General features: G+C 37.8%; 3 protein-coding genes across 6 annotated transcripts; 2 read left to right on the top strand and 1 right to left on the bottom strand.

Annotated features, from left to right (window-relative positions):
* Positions 1–708: 708 nt before the first annotated feature.
* On the top strand, positions 709–5,385 carry rcn2 (reticulocalbin 2). 2 transcript variants are annotated; one of them, XM_086298647.1, is made up of 9 exons: positions 709–805; positions 1,232–1,372; positions 1,466–1,568; positions 1,651–1,847; positions 1,931–2,044; positions 2,170–2,263; positions 2,364–2,503; positions 3,148–3,232; positions 4,188–4,390. In XM_086298647.1, the coding sequence occupies exons 1-8, from the start codon at positions 803–805 to the stop codon at positions 3,193–3,195; spliced, it is 840 nt and encodes a 279-aa protein (XP_086154773.1). In that variant the 5' UTR covers positions 709–802; the 3' UTR covers positions 3,196–3,232; positions 4,188–4,390. The 2 variants fall into 2 exon arrangements, with proteins under 2 accessions (XP_086154773.1, XP_086154772.1); XM_086298646.1 differs by lacking the exon at positions 3,148–3,232 and having other exon boundaries at positions 4,188–5,385.
* Positions 4,868–15,005, top strand: pstpip1a (proline-serine-threonine phosphatase interacting protein 1a). 2 transcript variants are annotated; one of them, XM_086298644.1, is made up of 15 exons: positions 4,944–4,997; positions 5,966–6,066; positions 6,154–6,228; positions 6,356–6,390; positions 6,481–6,587; positions 6,708–6,770; positions 7,307–7,411; positions 8,853–8,898; positions 9,127–9,206; positions 9,760–9,858; positions 9,943–10,039; positions 10,219–10,303; positions 10,404–10,480; positions 11,185–11,282; positions 11,450–15,005. In XM_086298644.1, exons 1-15 carry the CDS (start codon positions 4,968–4,970, stop codon positions 11,579–11,581), a joined length of 1,230 nt encoding a protein of 409 aa, XP_086154770.1. In that variant the 5' UTR covers positions 4,944–4,967; the 3' UTR covers positions 11,582–15,005. The 2 variants fall into 2 exon arrangements, with proteins under 2 accessions (XP_086154771.1, XP_086154770.1); XM_086298645.1 differs by having other exon boundaries at positions 4,868–4,997; positions 6,356–6,587.
* tspan3a (tetraspanin 3a) lies at positions 14,572–18,342 on the bottom strand. Of its 2 annotated transcripts, none has more exons than XM_086298650.1 (7): positions 18,139–18,342; positions 17,037–17,228; positions 16,776–16,850; positions 16,457–16,558; positions 16,182–16,334; positions 15,937–16,052; positions 14,572–15,433 (listed from the first exon to the last, which is right to left on the bottom strand). In XM_086298650.1, exons 1-7 carry the CDS (start codon positions 18,199–18,201, stop codon positions 15,364–15,366), a joined length of 771 nt encoding a protein of 256 aa, XP_086154776.1. In that variant the 5' UTR covers positions 18,202–18,342; the 3' UTR covers positions 14,572–15,363. The 2 variants fall into 2 exon arrangements, with proteins under 2 accessions (XP_086154776.1, XP_086154775.1); XM_086298649.1 differs by having other exon boundaries at positions 15,969–16,052; positions 18,139–18,339.
* Positions 18,343–19,792: the final 1,450 nt, after the last annotated feature.

Below are 19,792 nucleotides of genomic sequence, written 5' to 3'. Positions count from 1 at the left end.
CATTTTCGAGGAGGCGGGACTTCGAATTGTCTACCATGGCAACCACTAAGATCAGGCGGGACATTCAAGGAAGTTTGGTTGATTTGGTAGGACGTCAAGTCACCTTCAAACCGAAGGAAGACCACGAGGTGGAAAACCTGACTTCAAAATAAAGTCTTCTGGGGGGGGGGAGGAAAGTACATCACATTACACTAGCATTAAATCACTAGTAAATCGCGGGGGCAGTGTTTTTTGTTGTTGTTGTTGTTGTTGTTGTTGTTGTTGTTGTTGTTGTTGTTGTTGTTTGCTGTATACATATTAAGTATATCAAAAGGCATTGGAACCTGGTTCCATATAAGCTCTTTTTTAAAAATCAAATTGGCTTGCTTGCTATCCAGTGGGTAACACCAATGACTGCATAAGCCTTACAAACTACTGCAAACTACAACTTCATGAACAAGTACAAACGAGCATATTTAAAAGAGATTGAAAAGAGATTTAAAAGAACATCTTGCTAAACTTTTTTGTATGTGGGTTAAATGTATATTCTGTGTTACATGTACTCTTTTCCATTCTTTATCATTTTCTTATTCTTTTCCCCCTTGTTTCCTAAACACGTTGTGCCTGTGTGTAAACTAGTGAGGTAGCCATTGAAGCCTATTAGCCTTGAATAAAGCGCACATAACACATTTGAGAGGCGGCATATTGACAAATTATTTTTGGAGTTTGCATAATTGTTTTATTTTGAAGTTTTTAATCGGATGTTCGTCGTTCTTCGAGGTAGAGACTACGGTGGAGGCTTGAGTTGTACGAAGAACTTCCCATGGTAATAACACCTACGTTATCCTATATTATTTGAGTAATATAAGGGTGTTTTGGCTTGTTCGCGTCTCTTTTATATGTCTGTTTGTTTGTTGTAAAGAACGCTGTTGTTGCTTTATTTTTCTTGACTTCCCTGTGGTTGTCGTATTCATCCTCTCTCTTTCCCTCTGTGTTTCAAGCACCTGAACAGAAAAAATAAATACATAACGTTTCGACGACTTCCAGTTTATCTGGGTGATCCTTCGCCTTTCACTCCGTCTTTTTACCGTCTCAGAAACAGTGTTTCACATTAGCCTTATCTGGCTTTTGTTTTTATCTTTCACTTGTTGGCCACCAGATAGCACAGTTGCATTTTGTCAAGTCTGTTTGCAGTGTGCACTTGTTTTCAGTTCCAGTGTTGTTTCAATCCTAGCGTGTTATAACTCAACAGATGACATCCTCTACATTTTTGGTACTGCTGCTTCTTCAGTTCGACTTTGGACAAAGCTCCCATAAACATCTGCATGATGATCATTACATCGGACAGCAGCACAACCCTGAACACGACATGAATGTACTGCTGGGAGATGAGGTGGCTTTTTTTCATATTTTTTGCACTTTAGAGCTCCATTTCTATCCTTCATCCAGCATCTCCTCACTTTCTTGCCCTGCTTCTTTTACGCAGAGGACTAATGAGATAAAGAAACTCAGCCCAGCAGATCAGAAGATAAAAATGATGGATATTGTAAAGAAGATTGATACAAATGGTGACAATCTGCTAAGTGCAGGTATATTTGTGCTTCTCCCAGTAAAGCACAGACAAACAAAGGGGATTAATAATAACACTCAGGCTGTCTGTTTTATCCACAGAGGAGATTACTCTCTGGATTCAGCACGTCTACAGAAAATATGCTCTGGATGATGCGGAGGAGCGCTTCCCTGAGTTTGACACCAATAAGGATGGTGTTATAACATGGGAGGAATACAACACGGTGGCTCATAACCAGCTCTTTAGTTTTGATGACGATGTTGTTCTGGAGGATCCAGAGCAAGAGTCTCTTAGACATGTGAGCAGACTTTAACTCTCTTCTTACACATCACAGATTAATATATCAATCAGAACTCTAACACGGGCTCATACACCATGCAGCTCCATCGAAAGGAGAAAAGGCGCTTTGACTTTGCTGATGTGGATGGCACACCTGGCCTAAATGTGACAGAGTTTCTCGCCTTCACCCACCCTTCTGAAGTGGATCACATGGCTGTGAGACATTTAACTCCTAATCGTGCAAAACCTGATATGATAATGCATGTTTCCATCCACACTAAGTGTGCTCTTTGAGTTTCATGTGAAAAATCTATTGGGGTTTTCTTTTATTTTTCTAATAGGATTTTGCCATTGAGGATGTCTTGAGTGAATATGATACAGATAAAGATGGATTCATCAGCCTGAGTGAATTTATTGGAGACGTTCGCGGCGATGGTAAGGCTGAGATTAAACCAAGCATGCAGCCTTTTTGTTCTCTTTCTCGTCTGTGCAGTGTTAACATTTCTCTTTTTTCTATGTATATTTTTTTAATCAGATGGTGCCCCTTCGAAGTGGGAGATCGAAGAAACAGTGCGATTTAAAGAACTGTATGATCAAGATAAGGATGGCAAGCTGAATCGAGAGGAGCAGCTCCGCTGGATTGCACCGAACAGCTACGGATCAGCAAGAGAAGAAGTAATGTCTTCTATCATGTGCTCAGCTTTTTTTTCTTTTTTTTCTGTTTATAGTGGATAAAATAAAGAGTGAAATTATTATAAGCGTGACATTTTAGAAGAAGAACAAGTTTAAACTCCTGAGCTTCTAGCTTCCAATTGAAATTCGAAATAAAGAATTACTAAGGATTATGAATTATTAACAAAGCATTTAACCCTTAACCTCCAGAGATCTGATATCTTGTGTTTGCTTTTTTAATTTCCCCTGGATATTTGGGATTATGTGAATCTGTTAAGCGCCATCTTTTAACAGAAATATCAGAATCAGAATCAGAATCAGAATGGGGTTTATTGCCAAATGTTGAGCAGGTTTACAACATTAGGAAATTGCTGCGGTGCTTCAGTGCAAACATAGTGTCATAAATAGCACTTAAATAGACATGGAAAAAAATAAAAGTAGGGATAAGAATTAAAAGTGCTACGTGGAAAGATATGTGCATGAGATATACATGAGATATATACATGAGAATAAGAATTAAGAGTGCTACGTTGAAATATATGTGCAGTTTAAGATATGTCATATGGGGATGGGTTTATTTTAAAGTGTAAAAGAATAAAATCAATCAAATTGTGTATTTGACTAATTCTTCATTCTTTATTGAGCAGAATGAAGGATTAGGTGCAGAAAAGCTGATATCTAATGTCCCCATGTGAGGATGCAGGGTCTCAGGAGGCCAGCAGACCACTTAAGGTGAAAAATAGTAAACACTTGTGAGGGAGAGAAATGTTCTCTGAATAGCAGTGACTTATTTTAGTGCTGCAGATGAGATCATGTTGCAATAATAATGGTGATGCGTCTCTCAAATAGTTCCACACAAAGCCAAGACATACTTCTATTTAACTTTGATGCAGCCCAACAAATGTCCCATTTCTGCATAGACAGACAGGTCATATTCAAACTGAAACTTTAGCTGACCGTCCTGACCATGTCTACATGCCTAAATGCATGCATGCTGCTTAAATACTGCTGTCATGTGACAGTATATATTTGCATTGTTCGTTTGAACAGGTGTTCCAAACAAAGTGCACCTTCTGATACAGTAAACTAACATTACCAATTTGTATGATATTATAATAACAATAGAAGTTTATCAGAAAACCCTTAAGACACACCCAAACTTGCCTCACAGCGCACCATTTGTGACCTCAAGTCCTAAGAGGTGCACATGCATCTCCTCCTCAATGTTGTAAGGCTTTTAAGACATGAAAATGTTTGCAACACTACAAGCAGCAAGGGTGACTTGCATCTGTGGCAATTTCCCATCAGCAGAGTTGCCATGCAAACAACCTGAGCACCATAACAGTCTCATATTGTGCAAATGTTTAACATCATCTACATCCACGTGGAAGTAAGCCTGCGTTTTGCAGGTTAAAGGATCGTACAGTGAATGGAAGAGGGATGTTTATTTTACGATAATTTTCTTAGCTTTTTTTTTATCTTTCTTTTTTTGATGGTCTAACCACACCTTTTAAAAGCATGCGTCATACCTAAAAATTAGGTCATGGAATATCCTGTATATTAGACCCTTCCTTGCCCAGAGGTCCTGGAAAATTTTCTTAAATTAATCCGCAGTTAAGGCTTCTTTTCTCTCCAAGATGATTTGGTAGCATATACACTGATATTTTTGCTCTCCTGCCATCAACAGGCTCTTCACCTCATCAAGGAAATGGACCTCGATGGAGATGGACAGATCTCAGAGGCTGAAGTTTTGAAAAATCAAGAAACATTCATGAACAGCGAAGTAACAGACTACGGCAGACATCTGCACCTGACACATGATGAATTATAACAGTCTCCTTTGGTTTAATGTAGAGCTGTTATTTGTTTCAGTAAATGATTTCATGTCGTTTTTTTCCTCCCTGTCTGTTATAGAAAGGTTGTGGTATTTACGTCACCCACCAATGATCTCAGCAGTCACAGATCCTTTGCGTGTTATATCTGATCTATTGTTCGGCTCGTGTACAATATGTTACAAAATGTGAACAAAAGCTGAAGACTTACACAACAGTACATGTTTGTGGGCAAAGTACTGGATTGCATAATGTTGTAGGGAATTCCTTGTATTACCCTTAAAGAGCAAGAAGCATCACAAAGTGGAATTTTCAGTTTTCATGAAAAAGTACTGAATCCAATTCACATTAAACAAAGCAGATTTTGTTTTGGTTGCATGCTACAGTTTTTTTTTTTTTAAATAGTGTCCGCTATCACTTCAGCTTTTGGTAAGTGCTGACATGTTGCAGCTCTTCCTCATTTAAATCAAATGAGTAAGTGAGTGTGAGCTCCAGCATGAAGCTTCGCTTCCTGAATGTGTCATGATCTGTTTCACTTGTATCAAGCCACAGCCAGCTACGCTGCTTGGAGTTAGAAGTGGCTGAAAGTTGAGTGCACTCTACAGCTGGGACTATTTTTTTAATATACGGCCAGGATGACATTACAGTTTAAAGATGCCTTTTGGGTGAGTCGTTGTCATGCTGCTAATTTTTCTTTACTTCTGGGTGCTTTGCATGTGCAGGAATAAAGTAGGCTACAGGTTTTATTGAACCGTGAAGCCAAACTTTCTGAAACTACATAATGTATCTGCACACTACTAAGCATGTACCAGAGATTTACTTAGTTTGTCATAGCCTCTCCATAGGTAGTTCACTCCTTTATCATTCAGCTTTTTTTTTTCTCATTTGAAAACACACTGAATTGTTACAGTAAGTGATGACCAGTGGAAGCATTTTTATATCTAGATTGTGGTCATCATGTCCAGTTTATCTAGACTGAAGTGTCACACGATGTAAAGGATTCTTTCTCAGCTCAACCTTTTCATAATAAATAAATAAAAAAGTGGCTCAGCACAGTTGAGGGCTTCTTTTTTCATCGGGCGGATACGAGGTCATTTTAGAACATCTATGTGCCACCGTGCTAAATACACGAGCAAAACCACAAGAACTGGGTTGTCAGAAAGAGCAATCAACTTGTATAACTTAGAAGGTTAACTTTATACCGCAAAGTTATGTGCTTCCTTATTCCTATCTACCTTATCTCAGTGTTTTATATGAATGTAGCTTCTTTTTTTTTTACATGAATAGAGATGTTTGGTACTCTACCCACACGGTTGCTTTCCATTCAGAACCTGCTGTGAAAGAGTATATAATAGTTTCCATTCAAATGCTGGTGAGATGCACAGTGTGTGTCTCCATGGCAAAAAAAAAAACAGTCTCAAAATATCTAAGCAAACCTCACTGATAGTCATTCGGCTCCTCTCTAAAGGTGATCACTGATTTTTTAAACGTGGAGGAACAGGAACGTTTTCTTACAAATGAGCATGGTTTTGGATTCGTTTTTACTTTCATTCCAAAACTGAATATCGGTGTGTGATTTCTATTATGGCTGAGAACTTTGTTAGTGAGCATAGCTGGTGTTTTATCAACCCAGGGATCAGACTTCATCAGCAATGTTGGTTATGAGACGATTCTTCAGAGGCTTAATGATGGTCGGCGGACGTGCAAAGAATTGGAGGAACTCTTGAAAATGAGGTGGGCTCTATGATTTTGGCTAGATTTGTACATTTGAAAGTTATTGCATTAACATATGGCTGCATTTATTCCCAAATGTCAATGCAGAGCAACAGCAGAGGAGAAATATGGAAAAGAGCTTATCACCATTGCCCGCAAGGCCGGGGGCATGTATGAAATCTGGTAGGTATCAGGTAGAAATTGCTTATCACTATACTTACTGCATCTAAGCAATAATTCTCTGTAATAAGAAAAACTCGGCGCTTTTTTTTTTTTTTTTAAATAAATGATCTTTGTTTTATTTTCACAGCACTTTGAGAGCATCGTTTGATGAAATGAAAACACGTAAGCAAAAGATATCACATTATTTTACCAAAGCCGTTGTTACCCGGTCCATCCTTCATGTTCTTAGCCCCATGTCTTGTCCCTTTTCAGAAATTGAAAACATCGGAAATTTGCACATTCAGTTGTCTGGGCTCCTAAAGGAGGAGGTGAAGAGAATGGAGACCTTTAGAGAGCGACAGAAAGAACAGCGGAAAAAGGTGCCCATTTGAATGCTCATCTTGTTTGCATAAGCAGGATATTTTTATTTATTTATTTTTTTGGTTGCTTCTCTGTGTGATTTCCTGGAAACAGCAATGACTTTTGTTCTCAATTCTTAGTATGAAGTCATCATGGAGAAGGTCCAGAAGACAAAAGTCTCTCTCTACAAGAAAACATTAGAGGTGAGCTCAGCTCTTGCTATCATGATGACAGACCACAGGTTTGTGGTAGTTATTGTTTTTACTTTCACAGACACATGATGGTTTGAGCTTGAGTGAGGACATTTATTATTCATTACATAAAAGGCTTTAAATAGAATGAACAATGTCATTGACGTTTCTCTGTAAGGCCTGTCGGGCCTTGGGCCTCACTGTAACCCTAAAGCATTGTTGTGCATGTTTTAAAAGGCAAATTGTTTAAAAAGTCAATACAGCATATAAAAAAGGGGGCAGATTTTGCACCCTTGTGTTACACTGTAGATAAACAAAGATGCCTGTTCTCTGCTGAGAGGAAGGAAGTGAGTGAACTATTTTGTTTCTCCGGGTGCACATGCTTGACATCTCTTTTTTTCTTTCTTTTTTTTGACTAAACCCCCTCCAACTGTCTCTTCCCTCCACCTCCCACTCCCTTTCCTGTCAAGGCCTCATAAAGCAAGGTTTTAATGAGCAGTGCATGGGTTTTGTAGTTTCACATGGTTTCGGTTTGATTTCTCTTCCAGTCCAAAAGATCCTATGAGCAGCGCTGCAAAGAGGCAGATGAGGCAGAGCTAACGGCTGAGAAGCTGGGCACCGCCCCCACAGCCACCCCCAAACAGATTGAAAAGGTAGGTTTGCTCTACTGTGTGATTATTTGACCAAACTGTTGTTTTTGTTCCAGTTCACCCGTTTCAGTCTGAGCAAAGTCATTTCCCCATCAGTAAATATGATTTTTACATTGCTAAATAAGCTTGAGTTGACTCTGTTTATAACCTTTTAATGAATAATCATTTCAACAGTAGAACTGCAGGAAACATTTTTTTCAGACTCACTGGTGCATGTGGATTAATAGTTTCAGGTTTTATTCTTGTCAGAGTTGTCAATGATTCCAAGCATTAGTATTGGCATCAAGCATCAAGCCAAGCTTGTATGTACACGTTTTTAAATTTAGGGCGAGCTTAGAAAAACTTCAGCAGAGGAACATAAAAGAAAAAAAAAGTTTTCTAGAGTTAAACTCTGAATCTACATCATTCCGAGCAAAGTAGTTTAAATATCTGACTGACTAACAATAAGAGTGTCTTACGCACTGGCATTTAGTCACTAACAATATCTATGATATTCCAATTGAAAGCATGAAAAAACTTTACACAGAGAAATACAAAAAACGGTGAAGATTTACTAAGAAATCAGGAACTGGGTACTTTTTGTAAAACTTGGGATCATTGAGTGTTAATGAGTTACTAGAGAACATATAATTTATTAACTGAGGATTAGCTGATTATGTCAAGTGTTAGAATGACTTCCTGAACAATTTATTGTTGCTTAAGTCCAAACTGGCTGCCTATTTGTCTAAAACTTGACACATTAGTTCCTCTTTTTGTGAAAAAAAAAAAAGAACAGAAATAGACACTTTTAAGTTGTATTTTAAGTAAACTGATACATCTCACTATTTCATATTCTGTATAGTTTTTCATATTTATATCCTGTTCATATCCTGTACATAGCTTGTACTCACTACAGCCTGTACATACTTATAGTTATAAAATATTCACAACATGCTTCATACCGTGTACATTATAAAATACCATAAGAGACCCATTTCTGTAATATACTTACATATCTATATTATTGCTAATATATATTGTAATATATCTATATCACTAAAGCACTTCTGGATGGATGCAAACTGCATTTCGTTGCCCTGTACCTGTGCATGTGCAATGACAATAAAGTTGAATTCTATTCTATTCTAACAAGTTACTGTTATTACTATTACTATGTTAATACTGTTCCCCTATTGCTTCACGATTTTGATTAATAAGGTAATAATTTGGTGTCACTTATTGGCTGAGTCAGTGTTAATCAAAACCTAATTAGTTTTATGTTGATATCCATCCATCCATCCATCCCATTCCATTTTTCCATTTTATTAAAACTGAATCCTCTTGTTTGATTTTATTGTTTGAGTAACTATAAGCTGTGGGTTTATATGTGCGTTTATATTAATTGTGGTATTATCATTATTATAATTTTTTGTGTCTCATATTTTTGCTCTTTTTTATTTATCAGATGAACAACAAATCCAAACAGTGGAGAGAGGCTGCAGAAGAGGCTGGTAAGGACAACTAATAAGCAAAATTAAGTAGGATGTTTGAAATGCAGGTAGGAAACTGACAAGACATGATATTTTTTTTTAGGTTGGTGCTCCTATGAACTTCGCTTTTACTTGAAGACACGATAAATAGCTCAAAGTGCAGCTATTTATTTTATATTCAGGATAAACTGAACATTAAAACTCAAAATGTTTACTTTGGTTTTTGCATTTTGCTCATTTTTCCTTTAGAGAAACAGTACACGACAAACATTGAACAGCTTGACAAGATCCGTCAAGAGTGGGAATCGACTCACACTGACACATGCGAGGTATGCTTTTAAAATGTGCATTTTCTCTCTCTTTCTCTCTCAAATTGAAACGGCACGCTATGGCTTAATATTTTTCTAGAATATACTGCTATTTGTATATTTATAGAATATACAAATAGCAGTATTTGAGGCCTGCTTTGCCTTTGAGCGAGTGTAATACTTCCCATTCACAGAGGATAGTGACACATAGTGAGTCACTAATGTGCCCAGAACATTTCCGGGCAATAAGACCTCTCTTTATGTGATAAGATCAACAAAGCTGAACTAACCATTCAACAACTTCACACAACCCTATAAGAACACTTGCAGATGTCAACTCATAACACATTTACATACAAATGAAAACCCATGCTCAAATATATCTAAAAAAATGTTTGTTTGTTTGTTTTTGGGGTGGCAGGGGCAAGGTACTAAAACCTGTACTTTGAGCTCACCGAAGGCTTAAGTTTCCACTTGTGCAGGAAGCTGCTAGTTGCAACACTTTATTTTTAAGACTATATAAATACAGTTTCTAGCCTCAACATAAGTGTCCACTCAAACTGCTCTTTTGTAGATATTTCAGCAGCAAGAAGAAGACCGCATCAGTGTCGTTAGAAATGCCTTGTGGGTGCATTGTAACCACTTATCAATGCAATGTGTGAAAGAAGATGAGGTGAGTGCAGCTGCTTTTCATTCACCTGAATTGGACAGAGAGGTAGCATGCTTACAATGTTTTCTGGACAAACTGTTCTTTCAGTGCTATGAAAATGTGAGGAAGTCGCTGGAAATGTGTGACATCGTCACAGACAACAACGGCTTTGTTGAGATGAAAAGCACTGGCTCAACCCCCCCAGGTAGGTATTCAACCTGCTGCCTTCCTGATTTGGATTTGAATATGTTCTAAGCTGAACATTTTAATATTATCTTTCAACTCTAAAGCATGCGACGGAATGCTCAGCAGAGGAAACAGGAAAGATGAATGGTGTACCAGGCTACTGGATCTGTAAAAACAGATTTTTCTTTCTTTCCACAGCTCCAGTTGAATATCAAAATTACTACGATAAGAATCCTACAGCTGAGAGAAACGGCGGAGTTGGATTTGTTGGAGTCATGAAGAGGTTAGATTGTCACCACATCAAGAGAATAATAAACATAGCTTGTACTTCTTGCTCAATATCTTTTGTGTATCCCTTACTGAATACTTTCCTCAATTTCTAGGTTTTCAAATCTTCTGCAGGGGAACTGTTCCAGTGGCTCGAAAGTAAACATCAACGAAGGAGTTCCCCAGTCTGCAGGTAAAGTACCATCGTGTTGGGATGACACTGCAATTTCTTACCGGAAGTAAACAAATGTGCAAGTCTTTTAATCTTGGTAACAAACGGTGTAGAACAGCTCTAAGTTCTTCTTTATACAAATGATTTCCAAGCTCGGGAATGAACACAAGGTTGTGCTTATGACGTTATAGTGGGAAATGTGGAAGCAGAGCAGCGAATCTGACACAGTACAAGTTTTGATTCCAAATTTTTTAAAAAAGTCCTTAATTAGAGCCTAACTGGTTCAGTTGGTGAAAGAGTACATCAGCTGATGTTATCTGGCTGTGGGGTCAGAACAAGGGAATGGTAATACTGCTGCACACCGCACCAAAAACTAAATGACCTGATCAGATGTGTACTTTGAGCTAAATATTGTGAGTGTGTGTGCTATACACAGTAGCGGGGTGGCTGTGGCTCGGGTGGCAGAGCAGATCAGCTACTGATCGGAAGGTTGGTGGTTCGATCCTTGGCTTCCCCAGTCTGCATGCCAAATATCCTTGGCATGCATACTAACCCCAAGTTGCCTTCCGATGCGTTCATCGGAGTATGAATGTAGTTTAGTTTGCACTTGAGTTTAGAAGTGAATGGGTGAATGAGGCATGTTGTATAGAGCGGTTTGATTACTCCGGCGGAGTAGAAAAGCAATACATAAGAATGAGTCCATTTAACATGTGATGTGTCTTTAGGAGAAACATCAGATGGAGTATATGCGTCCATTCCTGGATTCCAGGCGTCCCAAATGGGAAGTGATGAATACAAGGCGATATACGACTATGTGGCACAGGTCAGGTTCTGGGCACGGATTTTTAACTTCTACATAAGACATTTTCATGGCTCTAACATAGTAAAATAGGTTTTAGAGTAACATTATTTGCAAATCTTTGCATTTTAGTTCTAAGCATTTTGACTGATTTGAAAGATCACCCTTTGATTGTTTCTGTACCTGTTTAGGGAGAGGATGAACTCCCTCTATCTGTTGGAGATATTGTGATTGTCTTGGAACAAGGTGAAGATGGCTGGTGGACAGTGAAAAGAAATGGTATTTCTGGACTGGTTCCAGGCTCGTATCTTGCTAAAGAATGAGTCTAACAGCCGTATGTAGGACTGTGTAACTGCTACATTTCTGTGTACCTATTGTAAAGACTATGGAATAGAATAACCCCAGAGCTTCATCTTATCCGCCATTACCTTTCTGTTGTAAGTATCACTGAAGCACCTGTAGGATTTAGAATTTTGACACCCTGTTATGGAGAGAAATCAGTCTCAAAGGTGTCACAGATGTGCATCTACAAGCACAAACTAGGATGTATAAATGTGTGTATAAATTTTAAGAATGCACAAATGTGTGCTCTACACCCAAATACAAAGCCATTTGAACACATTTAAAAATATTTTATATTAGTTTATTATTCTTGAATAAATGGTGATCATGCATGCACAAATTTTAAAGCTTGACTTTACAGATCTGATCATTTACACTTTCAAAAAGCTTCCTCTGCTTACAGGTGTCAATTAAATGACCGTAATCTAATAAGGACAGATCATGTCAGGTGTGCAATTGGGGTATGAGATACTTCTCATTTCTTTCAGCAGTGCACAGATCCATAAATGCATGTTGTTTTTAAATGCTAGAATAAAAACTGGGACATTTGGGTTTTCTGCTTATTCCTATCCTAATTCAAATAAATCAGGTGTATTTTCTAAATGAAGAGAATAGCTTGTTAGCCCTCGACTAGAACACAAACCAATTACAGATGCTATACAGACTGATGCATAGCATATGCTAAAGTAGTAAAACCTACAAGCTAATATAGGCTAATAGTTAAACCTATAAAGTAGTTCACAAGTGAAGCAAAATAAAACAGACAAGTCACAAAGACATCTGCTTTAAAAGCAAAAAAAGGGGGAAATAGAAGTAAAAAATTATTGTATTTCTTTGTGCAGATATCCTTTGTGCAGAGTCCCTGACCCAATATCTGCTACTGGTACTAAGAGTTCAAAGTTATAGCTGGAAGAAATGTTTGCAAAACGTGCAGGAAGCCAGCACACTGCGACATTTTAACACACATAATTTAGAGGGTTGCTGGTAAAGGGCCCAGTGTGAACAATTTCAACAGCACCGCTTTCAACATCCTGTGAAAGCTGAAGATGCTGTGACAGAGCCTCAGCTAAAACTATTCTTGACCACATACAAAACAAGATAGCAAATATCCAGTAGTGTGTATTGCAGTCTCACCCCAGTGTACTTCAGTGGAACCTGTGAAGGGAGAAGTGACGTCACCCTATATTTTAAGTAAACACAAACAAAGAGTACAGTGGGGGTTTTTTGTTTTTTTTTACCTGCAGATTTTAAAAAATCCTTTCTAGGACAGTTTGTGTATGTTTTTAACAGACTTGAGGAATCAGAACCATGAAAGGGAAACTAACTGGAAAGACAGTTAGTAGTTGACAGTGGTACAACGCATCAAGCCTCCACAAAACATTATTCCCCAGTGTTCTGCATAAGCCACAGTGAAATCAAACTTTTTAATTAATCTTAGACTCGTGCATGACTGTTAATGAACTATTTTAAACCACCTTGCACATGGGGTCAACAATGACAGCCATATTTTACTCAGCTTAGTCAAATACCCACACATCTAGCTGATTTCTCTCCATTTTAAAACGGGAGTGTACCGGTTAGTTAAGAGCCTCAAAAGTAAAGCGAAAGACACTAAAGATGAAAGATTTTAGGACTAATAAACTAAACACATAATCCTAAAATTGATTGAATGTGAGCAATAGTGCAATTTATTTTCAACAAATTCAGCTGTTCAGGAATAACAGTCTATACTTGACTGCTTATTTGTTAATTACACTTATAGATATGTCTTATTAGTGTCATATTTAAAGTGCATGTGTTTTTGTAAGTTTATTATGAATAGTTTATTCATAATAAACTATGACATACTATTATTAAAGTTCTCACTTCAAATACTTAAGCCTAATGAAAACAAAATCAAAATGGCTTGTGAATAAAAAATTAATGCTAGGAGCTAATTGACATCTGCAGATGCCAAAATGCTGACAGTTCACGATCACTCATTAGGCTTACATTAATGTTAGTTTAGACGAATAACCGTGACCATTTATTAATCTTCATAGGCTGCTGAGTAGTATCTGTAATAGATAATCGTATGTGTTCTAGATGAGAGGTGATGATTGTATTTTGTTTATTTAGAAAAAAAAAAAAAAAAAGGTTATTTGAAGTCATGTAGGAAGCCCAGATGTCCCACTCGCACTCAAATGCAGCATGTGTTTGGGGCTGAAAGAGTGAAGTGCAAACATTATCAGATTTGTGATTTGTGGGTAAAGTGTTTTCTGTTTGGGTGTGAATTGGAGCACGAATTTGTAAATTTCTAAATTGCACACAAATCATTGTACATTAGATTTAAATTTTTAATTTATGCTTTTGAGGCTAAAAAGGGAAAGATTAAAAATGAGAACATCAGCAGGACAGTTCAGAGCAGTTTAGAGAAACTTAGGAGAAGATGTAATGGATGTAGTGAAGGAGGAGACGCAGAGGGTGGTCACATCATACACATTTGTGAAACTTGTGAGACTCATTTCTCTTTACAGCTCCTAGTGGCAGCAATATAAAAGCCTGTGGAAGTAATGCATACTATACAAAATGTAAAAAAAGGCCTTTGTATATTTTCAATGTGCAGATAATTGTAGTCTGAACACAAGTGCATGTAACGCATTTATTTATATTTATTAAATTGAACTGAAAAGACAAACCTTCTATTGTTTTTTTTGTTTGTTTGTTTTTTTTAAAAACACCGTTAGCTTTATGATTGCAGTAAATACTATTACTGTGTTTTATTAGAACAGTCTATTCTTAGATTATGTGGCTAACAACTCTTTGCTCTCTGGTTTCTGATTACGCAGGAGTGGGCGTTGCTGCAAAGTTTTTCTCAGGTAAATAAAGCAGAGATATTTACCAGAAATCATATGAGTCTAAAATCGTAATTTCTTTTGACACCAGTGTCTTCTGACCTTTTGACTCTTTGATAGCAACAAGAACAAACACAAACCGGAAAACATTCGATTTAATTTTAAATATGCTGCAATTACATTCTGGAGTCTTGCCGCTGCTACATTTTAGCAAGTCATGTTCTAAAACTACCATTGGTAGACTGCAAACAGAAAGGGACAAAGTCAATGCATTACACTCCAAATACTAAAAGGACTGATTCAAAAGATAAAGCTCAAATAAGTAAAAGCCAGTGAAGTTACACAGTTTACACACAAAAACATGCAGTGACCTTTACTTCTACTGCAGTTTAAGTATTTCTTGACAGAATACTGCTGATGAAAAATAAAGTTTAAAACGTACGTGAGCTGCAGGAGTAGTTCTCATAGTAGAATAGTAGTAGCAGTAGTAATAGCAGTTGAAGTACAAGGTCAATTATATTCTTTCTTTCAAGTACATGACAGATTTAAAAAATAAAAATAAAAAATACAATGTGTTAGCCGTATATATAGTGCAAAAAATAAGAGGGAACTGCACTACACACATAAAAACTCTGAACATAACCAAACCGGGTTTCAGTTGGTATAAGCGGGGCCTTCCAACCACAATGCTTTCCACAGAGCAAATAATGCCAACGTTTCAATCTCAATGACCTTTATAAAGAATTTGGACAACAGCTTTTTGGAAAAAAAAAACAAAAAAAAAACCAAACAGGTAAAACACACAAGTTAACTTGGTTAGTGCGTTAAGGTTAGTGTGGTAATAGATTATTTCATCCTCTCACCTATAAATCCTTAATTAATGTTATGGTGAGAAATGCTTTCTCTTTATGCATAGGTGCCCCCTGTAACTAGCAGCTCGTAGGCAGGATCCCGGCTTCTCCGGCACAGCACGACACATGCACACAGCATCCCCAGCATCTAAAGGAAATGCAACACTCAGTTAAAAGTACTCACACATTATAAGGTGGGAAGTCCTGCAACGTATAGCAGCACGTATTATACCAGACTTTAAAATATGTGTTGTTTTCATCATGGAACACTGGCTCGCACTGTGGTCGTTGCCTTTGAATAGCTTGACACTTCTGCTTCTAACGCTTAGAAAAGGTATGCCAAAATCATTTTACATCATAGGCCACATGCAGCCCACATTACAGAAAATGTATTAATTAAAAATTAGGGGCCGGATTTGACCTGGGCCTTACAATTGACACCTTTGACTTACAGCATGGTAAGTGCAAATACGTTTTTACCAGTGAGGAACTGGTTTCTTGGGAGTAGGTGGTGTGAAGCTGAAGCCTGTCACCTGCTACTCCATACTAAAAGTAATTTGAAATATAGATACCCAGTTCTGAGTAACCAGCTGTAATATTCAAAATGTTAATATATATTAATAAAATATTAATAAAATATTCATGGTATACCTAATAAGCAATCTTCTTCCTGAGTTAAATACCTGCATGGCAGCAAATGTCAGCGCAGTCCAGATGACATACATCATGATCTCCTGTAGTTTCTTCACAACAAGTGCTTCACAACCCTATAGAAGCATATAATATACATATTTAGATGAATATACAAGAAGAAGCTGTCACGTTAAAAATAAATAAATAAATAAATAAAAGTGTATCCAGCATGACAACTTGTGAGGAGATAAGAGATTGTTTACTTCTTGGTAGAGAGCTTCAGGATGAGTAAGAGACCCCGTACAGGTTCCAATGTTAGATTTGCAGCAGCTGATGGGTACGCTGTTGTTTTTTGATTTTTCATACCAGCGTGTGTGCTGCCAGTCTGAGTAATTGTGAATCCCACAACACTGAAGCTAAAGATAAAGAATCAAAAGTAATGTCAATTTCTTGCAAATACACATAAAAAACAAAACAAAACACACCACACACAAAAGAGACAGACAGCTGATAAAGAGAATATGATTTTTATCCTCACCTGTCTCTGAACATAGTCAATGGCGCGGCTCTGGGCGTTGCTATTTGTGCCGTTGTACTCATCATAAACTTTCATAATAGAACTATTAACTTCATTTTCAACCTGGGAAGAGTTTTAAAAAAAAAAAAGAAAAAAAAAAAAAAAGGTGAGAGCTAAGCGTTTGTTGACACATCTTCTTGAACAAATCAACTTTACACCAGAGTCACTTAATAGAATTTTCAGCGGTTGACTGGCTGGGTGTTATCAGAGAGATCTACTGTGCTAAAGGCTCAGAAAAAAACCAAACAAACATGTAGCAAGCTGTATTTGACTTCCTCACCTTTGCTCTGTAAATGTATCCAAGAACCACCACTGCCACTTCTGTCATGAAAACCAACAGGAGAATGACGACAAACTGTGGATTGAATTTCAAGATTAAAGACAAAGGGACAGTTGTCAAAAAGGTTATCTTTGGTCTGGTTTAAGTTACACTCACCCTACCTGTTAATTCATGCTTGGTGTTTTGCATTCAGGGCACTATATAATGCATCGTGAACTACACCTTTAATATTTAGCACACTCTTTAAACTGGTTTACTGACCGATGTAAGTCCACAGTAGCTCTCCCTCACTGTAGCGCAGCATCCAATTAGCCCAATGATGAATAGAAGGGCTCCAACTGCAATGATGATCACCGCTGGGATAAGAGTGTACACATCTTCAAAGAAGTGATCATAATCATCATATGTAATGAAGACATAGGCTCCAACATAGCAAAGGATACCAGCAGCGGCCTGTGGGTGACAAGAAAAAAAAAAAACATTACAATAAATAGTATCCATTCAGGTATTATGTTTCAATTTACTCAATTCAGAGTCAAGGGCCTATCTCAGCAGTCACTGGGTAAAAAGCTAACACAGAGAGACAAACAACCATTCACGCTTAACCTAACCCCCTTTAAACTGTATGAGAAAGAGACAGGCGAGAACATGCTAATTCTGCATATAAAGGCCCCAGCCTGGATTTGAACCTAACGCATTCTCGCTGTGAAGCAACCGTGCTGCAGCGATTAGCACAATAAGTGTATTGCCACCGTGGCAACAGACCTTTGCCATAGGGCCGTTTCACATGTGTCTTAGTGCACTAGGTATGAACTCTAATTCTTAAAAACAACATGCTAGGATCGGTTTTACATAACTACTGTACAGTTAATCAGCACTAACTGTCCTCATCCCCAGAGACTATCATGTACAATACAGTGGACCTTAACATTATACTCCAGTACATTTCAAAGAAACATGCTGAGAGTTAGATTTACTTTGTAGCCACGTCCAACAAATAAAATAAAAAGAAATAATGCATCTGCTTAAACTTCTGTTAAAGTTCTTAAGTTATGATAACACAGCAATATCTATGTCACACAAGTACACAAAAAGGTAGCTTCACTTCAGGAAGCAACATAGCAAACAGATCTTTTAATATAAAACGTAATGACACATGGTTCATTTAATATAAGCTCATAGCGGAAACCTAAATATCTCATCAGCAATAGTCACGTTTTTGGGCTGCCTCTTGAAGCTAGCCCGTCACTAGTGAGACAAAGGTCGCAGCAAGCTAAGCAGCTGGCGGCACACAAACACACAGCTAGCTACAGCCGGTTAAATGTGACGCACGTTTAAAACCGACATAAACCTCCAAACTTACCCAAAAAATCAGGTTTAGAAAGACCAACACCGTCTTCGACGATGTGATGCCACACTGCCCCATCGTCAACACGAGTTTTTAAAGCTGTTCGTTTCGGAAAAATAATGCAGGTTTCTAGTCAGACATCTCCCAGCTGGCCCCACCATTCACTCTCCATAACCTTAACAACACACCGTTGGACAGCTGCCTGCGACACAGCGCCCCCAACAGCAGAACTGCGACAACACACCCTGCACAAACACACAAGTTAACCACGCCCCCGAAATGGTGACTGGTGCCTTAAAGCTTACTGTCCGGTTTATCTGACCAGCCTTTAAGCAATATTCTTTTCAAGCCAAGAAGCTATTATTGTGTTACAAATGATAAAAATGTAGCAAATGTTAAAAACCCGACATATCAATTTTATTTATATATAAAGCTGCTAGTTGCCATCTAGTGGTATGACATAAACTCACCGCCACTTTGTTAGGTACACTTCTACACCTGCTCGTTAATGCAAATATGAAATCAGCCTCTATTACATGATAGAGTAACTCTGAACGTGGCATGGTTGTGTAGAGGTGGATCTATACTGTTTTATCTGCCCTTTAAACTGAGTCAGTAATCAGATAGGCAGTCTTTTTTTTCAAACTTGCTGTGCCGACATAATTGTTTGAATCAACATGGATCAGATTTTTCTATCTGCATGTTTCCACAGGACAATGTGCATCCTAAAATGCATGCCCTGTACCGCATTTGCAGACACCTCATGGAAAATACGCCCACTGGCCAATTCATTAGGTACACCTGTTCAACAACTTATTCACGCAAATACTTAATCAACCAATCACATGGCAGCAACTCACACACCACCTGCGGAAGTTCAAACTGAGCATCAGCATGCGAAGAAAGGTGATTAAAGTGACAGGCTGCATGCTCCAGCTGCCTGCCACCTTGCTGCTAGAAAACCTGCATTTTGCCAATGAGGGACAGTACAGGATATTTGTATTTTATTCTGTTCAATTTTATTGTTTGTTGTTTTGGATTAGTCTGAGTATTTCTGTTAGTCTGATCTATTGGGATTTTCACACACAAACCTTTCTTGGGTTAATAGAAAACAGCCAGAAAAAGAGAAAATATGCAGTGATTGAATGAGCTGACAGGGATGCACCAGTAACTTAAACAACCACTTGTTACGCTGAGGGAGTGATCTCTGTGGTATTTCAACCTTGTTGAATGACAGAGTTTTCCTGTATAATGTCACTATAAAACAATATCCAGTAAATGCTCCCATGGTACTAAAATACCTAACACAAAGTATGTAGAACAGGACCTGAATATGCAATACATCAGTGACAGAAGACCGCATAAGTGCCACTTTTGTCAGCTGACAAATCTGAAACAACAGTGTGATGCTATCAAGTAAACACGAGCCAAACTCTTTGAAGAGTGTTTTCAGTATCTTGTTAAATCTAGGCCACAAAGAATTACAAGTCTTGCCGCAAAAGGTGCTAAACACAGTACTAGTAAGGTGCATCTAATACAGTGACTGTTTAATTAAGGGTTGTCAAACTCATTTTAGTTCACAGGCCACAAACTACACATTGTAGTACAACTATTGCACAATAACATATAATCCTCTAAAAGTCTTCTTTATTAATGAGTAAAGAAGTGC

Source organism: Aulonocara sp. 'chitande type north' Nkhata Bay, linkage group LG7, assembly GCF_057382095.1.
Source record: "Aulonocara sp. 'chitande type north' Nkhata Bay isolate Kocher_YH1m ecotype deep benthic linkage group LG7, A_spYH_male_GT1.1, whole genome shotgun sequence".
In the NCBI taxonomy this organism is placed as follows: domain Eukaryota; kingdom Metazoa; phylum Chordata; class Actinopteri; order Cichliformes; family Cichlidae; genus Aulonocara; species Aulonocara sp. 'chitande type north' Nkhata Bay.
Note: the sequence above shows the minus strand (reverse complement) of the source record. Positions and strands in the feature narration are given on the sequence as shown.

Bases quoted from the DNA above. Each gene is read 5' to 3' on its own strand.
- tspan3a (XM_086298650.1), bottom strand. From the start codon at position 18,201: ATGGGGCAGTGTGGCATCACATCGTCGAAGACGGTGTTGGTCTTTCTA. The intron at 17,229-18,138 runs GTAAGTTTGGAG...TGTCACCCACAG, and splicing joins TTCTAAACCTGATTTTTTGG to GCCGCTGCTGGTATCCTTTG. The intron at 16,335-16,456 runs GTGAGGATAAAA...CTTTATCTTTAG, and splicing joins TTGACTATGTTCAGAGACAG to CTTCAGTGTTGTGGGATTCA.
- pstpip1a (XM_086298645.1), top strand. From the start codon at position 4,968: ATGACATTACAGTTTAAAGATGCCTTTTGG. The intron at 6,229-6,355 runs GTAGGTATCAGG...TTATTTTCACAG, and splicing joins GGGGGCATGTATGAAATCTG to CACTTTGAGAGCATCGTTTG. The intron at 11,283-11,449 runs GTCAGGTTCTGG...GTACCTGTTTAG, and splicing joins TATACGACTATGTGGCACAG to GGAGAGGATGAACTCCCTCT.
- rcn2 (XM_086298646.1), top strand. The intron at 1,373-1,465 runs GTGGCTTTTTTT...TCTTTTACGCAG, and splicing joins ATGTACTGCTGGGAGATGAG to AGGACTAATGAGATAAAGAA. The intron at 1,569-1,650 runs GTATATTTGTGC...TTTTATCCACAG, and splicing joins TGACAATCTGCTAAGTGCAG to AGGAGATTACTCTCTGGATT.